General features: G+C 33.3%; 1 protein-coding gene across 1 annotated transcript; it reads right to left on the bottom strand.

Annotated features, from left to right (window-relative positions):
- Positions 1-1290: 1290 nt before the first annotated feature.
- LOC105763484 (homeobox-leucine zipper protein HAT22) lies at positions 1291-2851 on the bottom strand. Its single transcript, XM_012581722.2, has 3 exons — positions 2142-2851; positions 1967-2046; positions 1291-1858 (listed from the first exon to the last, which is right to left on the bottom strand). Exons 1-3 carry the CDS (start codon positions 2622-2624, stop codon positions 1576-1578), a joined length of 846 nt encoding a protein of 281 aa, XP_012437176.1. The 5' UTR covers positions 2625-2851; the 3' UTR covers positions 1291-1575.
- Positions 2852-4400: the final 1549 nt, after the last annotated feature.

Raw genomic sequence — 4400 nt, 5'->3', positions numbered from 1 at the left:
TCCATCCATTTTAAAGTGATTTTATAAAATTACAAATTTAAGAGTTAAAAAAGAAAAATTAAGTAAAGAGTTAAAATGACTATTTTTATAAAATTGAGGGCAAAAAATAATTATATTTTTCTTTATTAATAAAATATATATTTATCATTAATGTAATTGACAACTTTAATTTTTTTTGTCAAAATATTTTTTAAATTAATCTTATCTTTCATAAATAATATATTTTAAAAAAATTATAACTACTCTTTTTAATTTCATCTGAATTTAAATTCCATAAAAATACAATATAACTTTGTCGGCAATTTTATTTTGAAAGGGGGTGAGCAGCCATTGGGACACCACGTGAGATATGACCCACCGGTTCCCTTAAAGAGAGAGCATCTCACGAGACCATGGCTAGGCTTAAGGCTATTTCTCCACCTTTCCCCCTTTTTATAAAATTGTTTTTGGTTCAAGTGAACCATCCATTGCTTTCTTTGTCTAGACGCCTCCCACCGCCACCCATTTTATTTTATTTTTCCTCTCTCTTTCTCTCATGTAAGACAAGGACAAAAACACGTGAGCTAACCTCCTTCACCCCCACACCCTTTTCCTCTCTCACTTAATCATAAGCTTCAACAGATTTTATCATCATATCCCCCATTTTCTTCTTCAATTGAGACAACCAAAAAGGTTGACACTATTCCACCATCAAACTTGGATCACCCTTTCCACTAGAATTACATTCTCAATATATTCCAACATAGGATAAGATTGTTGGATATTTATTTCTTGATTCAACTCTAGTTTAATTAACATCTTTATTATTACAAACATACTTCAATTTAAAGATTAAAGAGAAATTGTTTAATTGATTTTAATTTTTTTTACAAATAATGTTTTATTTTAAAATAGGTAAAAATATTGAATACTAATTTTTATAAATAATTATACCAATCAAGTGAAATCGAAATGAGAAAAAAAACAAAGAGAAAGACTGAACCAATTCCCTGACAAGTGTGTAAGAAGAAGTTTCGGGGCGAGCGCATATGTAAATACATGGTTGATTTTCAACTAACATGTCCACCAAGATTTTCCAACTTTTTCATTTGAAAAAAAAAAGGTTGAAAAGAAAGTCAATGTGAACACCGTTATTTTTTTAAATATATTTTTTAATTAGACCTTTGGAGCAAAATATCATGAGGAAGGATTTTCTACAGTCAATTTAAAATAAAAATAAAAATAAAAATCAAATGATGTTCCATCCATATCCATATAATAAAATCTAACAATAAAAATTGAAAGCGGAAATTGATGAAAAGCAAGAAGTCTATCATTAAACATGAAACAAATGAATCAAAATAATAAATATACCAAGAGTAATCCCTTCATAGATACTATATTTTTCTAATGATCATTTACAAACATATATATTTAGAAAGATGAGAAGATTGTTCAGTAATTATACTATTGTTTTTTTTCTACAAATTAATTAATTACCTTAATTTTAATTCACTACAAGCCCTTTAACCAAAAAATGGGTTGTGGGGGAGTCTTTCCTTTTCTTTTTCTATACTAAGGTCTAACGAACTTAAATCAACACGCTGCAGAAGGATTGGAGTAGGGATTATAGAAATGAGGCTTTGAAGCCACTGAAAATGTGCTCTTGGAATTGCCATCGGCAACGCCGCCAATTCTTTCGCAAGATGGGCACATGGTGAGAGTGGCCGCCGGCATGTGCATGTAAAAAGGTTGAGCCGCCAGTTTCAGTGCCTTGAGTTCTTGTAGTTCCTTTTGCAGTCTCCTGTTCTCATCTGTCAGTGTCTCACAGCACTTCTTCAAGAACTCACAATCCACCTCAGTTTGCTTAAGCTTCGTCCTGCAGAGGGAAAGATAAAACCAAAGATTTTTTTAAAAAAAAAATTTCTTGTTTGATGAAATTAAAAAGTGACATGCAAAAGCTTTCTGGGTTATATGATCAATTAACCTTGCTCTCCTGTTCTGGAACCATACTTCAACTTGTCTTGGTGTCAGGTTTAATTGCTTTGCTAAAGCTTGCTTTTGCTTCTGTTTTACCATAAAATATAACCAAAGATTAAATCAAGCCGATAATGATTGATATACATAGATGGAGGATTTAGGAAAAAGGTGAGAGAGGTTACAGGATTGAGAGTGCTATGCTGTTTGAAGCTTTCCTCGAGAAGAGCAGATTGTTCTTTGGTGAGCCTGAGTTTCTTCCTTGCATTAACACCGTCTTCGTCTTCATCACTAACTCTAGACGAATTCTTCTCTACCTCTAACTCCTCGCTGCTAACCTCTCTTTCTCTCTTGACTCTACCACTAGAAAACGAAGAAACAGCACTATGAGGAGAAGCTTGACGACGATATAAATCACCGGCGCCAGGTTCCTCATGGTGATGAAGATAACCACTTTTATTGACATCCGACTTCTTGGTCACTTGGTAACCCTGATCACCAAATAGACCCAGGGTCAACGACGGTTCAAAAGTTGTTGGAGGTGCCACCGTCGTGGCTGGTTGTTCAAACTTAAGACATGATGGCTTCTTGGATGGAGTTTCCAGGGCAGATGAGAAGCCTAACTCCAGAACAAGGCCTGTATTACATGCATCATCATCAAGACCCATTAAGCTTATCAAAGCCAGTGGAATTTGGTAGGCTTTCCTTTGTTATGAAATGTGAGAGAACGAAGGGGGAAAATGGAGGAGAGGGGGGGTGGTTTGAGAGGAAATGAGGGCGCAAAAGGGGGTCTTAAGAAGGGAAGTTATTAGTCCAAGGAATGAATTGGTATGAAAAAATTAATAATAATAATAGTAATGAAAGCTCCTTTTTCTCTTTCTTCATCCTTTCTCTCTATACAAAGGTTGACCATTGGAAACCACTCCCCCCACTACATTCATCACATTATCTTAGGAAACAAACAATGTTATGGAAATATACGCACAATCCACATGGCTGGTGTTAATACATCAAGAGAATGATTCGTCAGCACTTGGTCACTCCACTCACTAACATACCAAATTTAAACTATTAATTACTACGCCCACTTTTTTCTTTTATGCATATTGTTTTTTTTTACTTTTTCATGTTTCAATTATCTACCCTATTTTTTACTTTCTTTTTAACTTTTGTCTCAAAAACCCATTTCTGCGTATTCATATAAATATTTTTAAAATTTGTTATTTCTCTAAATTGCTTTTATATATACTTACAGAAACTTAGTCCAAACATACTTGATGTTCTACTTCACTTTCCTATTTTTAATTCGGAAATGTTATTGAATACCAGTAAGCAATGATTGAAGTGGTATTAAAAAAACCATACATTAGAGAATATGATTTTTCTTGTATTTTATGTCACAAATTTTTTTTGTTTGCTCTTTCCCGAACAATACCCCAATAATTAATATATACAGCCTATGTTCTTGCAGCCGTTTAAAGATTACCTTAGGCCATAAATTTCCTTGATGTACAGTAGTGTTAAATTGGATCATTATTAAAGCCTGCCTTAATTAATTTGAAATTATTGAGGGGGGACATATTTGGATACTAACAAGTTCCCTTTACATCAGACCACATGAACTGTCTCCCACTCCATGCTTAACTGGTCAGAGATGGGTACCATGTCACCTTGCTTACCAAATATTTCACTTCATATCCATTTCCATATCTTTTTGGCTTTTTATTTAAAGAAGTTGGTGGGCAGTTTTAATTTCCCATTACTTGAATAATTATGAACATAGAGATTAGAAAAAGATGTCCACTATCTCTTTTATAGTTTCAAAAATAAAAATTGGGTTAATTCGATTTTATCAAAATTAGAAAGAAAAAAGAAAGAAAGAAAGAAAGGAATAATGGTGGAAGAATATGATTCATGACCAAATATTGGGATTGTTTGCTTAACTAGAAAGTAGAAGTGGGAGAGTAATGGGGCCTACTGCCTCCCTATCCTATACATGTATAAGCACTTCCCAATAATGCTTTTGTCGGCTACACTTATCAGAAGTTAGGTCACCCATAAAACATGATAATGCCTTTAAAATAATACCAACTAACACGACATCAATCAAGCCTTTGGTAGTTGTTACTTGCTAAACCCATATTTATAATTTATATATATTTTAAAAAGACAAACAAAAAAATTATGGGAATTTTGCTTTCAGGGACTTTTGATGGTTTGTCTCCTAGACCAGTCATTTTTCAGAAAGGTGTGGTGCACTTTGTTCCACGAAATATAATGGGCTTGTTTTCTCTCAGCCTTTGGTTAAAAAATAATTAATTTTTAGCTGATTAAGTTTGAAATTTGGATCAAAAAGTTTAACAATAATCCTTTTTATTTGAAAGGATTTGTGTTGTCTTTTTATATGGCGAGCTTGGGGCTAGGCTGAAATGCGTGTGTGTACG

This window comes from Gossypium raimondii, chromosome 12 (assembly GCF_025698545.1).
Source record: "Gossypium raimondii isolate GPD5lz chromosome 12, ASM2569854v1, whole genome shotgun sequence".
Taxonomy (NCBI): domain Eukaryota; kingdom Viridiplantae; phylum Streptophyta; class Magnoliopsida; order Malvales; family Malvaceae; genus Gossypium; species Gossypium raimondii.
The sequence above is the reverse complement of the archived record's forward strand: the minus strand, read 5'-3'. Positions and strand labels throughout refer to the sequence as shown.

Excerpts from the sequence above, each read along its gene's own strand:
- LOC105763484 (XM_012581722.2), bottom strand. The coding sequence starts at position 2,624 with ATGGGTCTTGATGATGATGCATGTAATACAGGCCTTGTTCTGGAGTTA. Across the intron at positions 2,047-2,141 it reads AGCATAGCACTCTCAATCCT|AAGCAAAAGCAAGCTTTAGC; the intron begins GTAACCTCTCTC and ends ATGGTAAAACAG. Across the intron at positions 1,859-1,966 it reads TTCCAGAACAGGAGAGCAAG|GACGAAGCTTAAGCAAACTG; the intron begins GTTAATTGATCA and ends TTCCCTCTGCAG.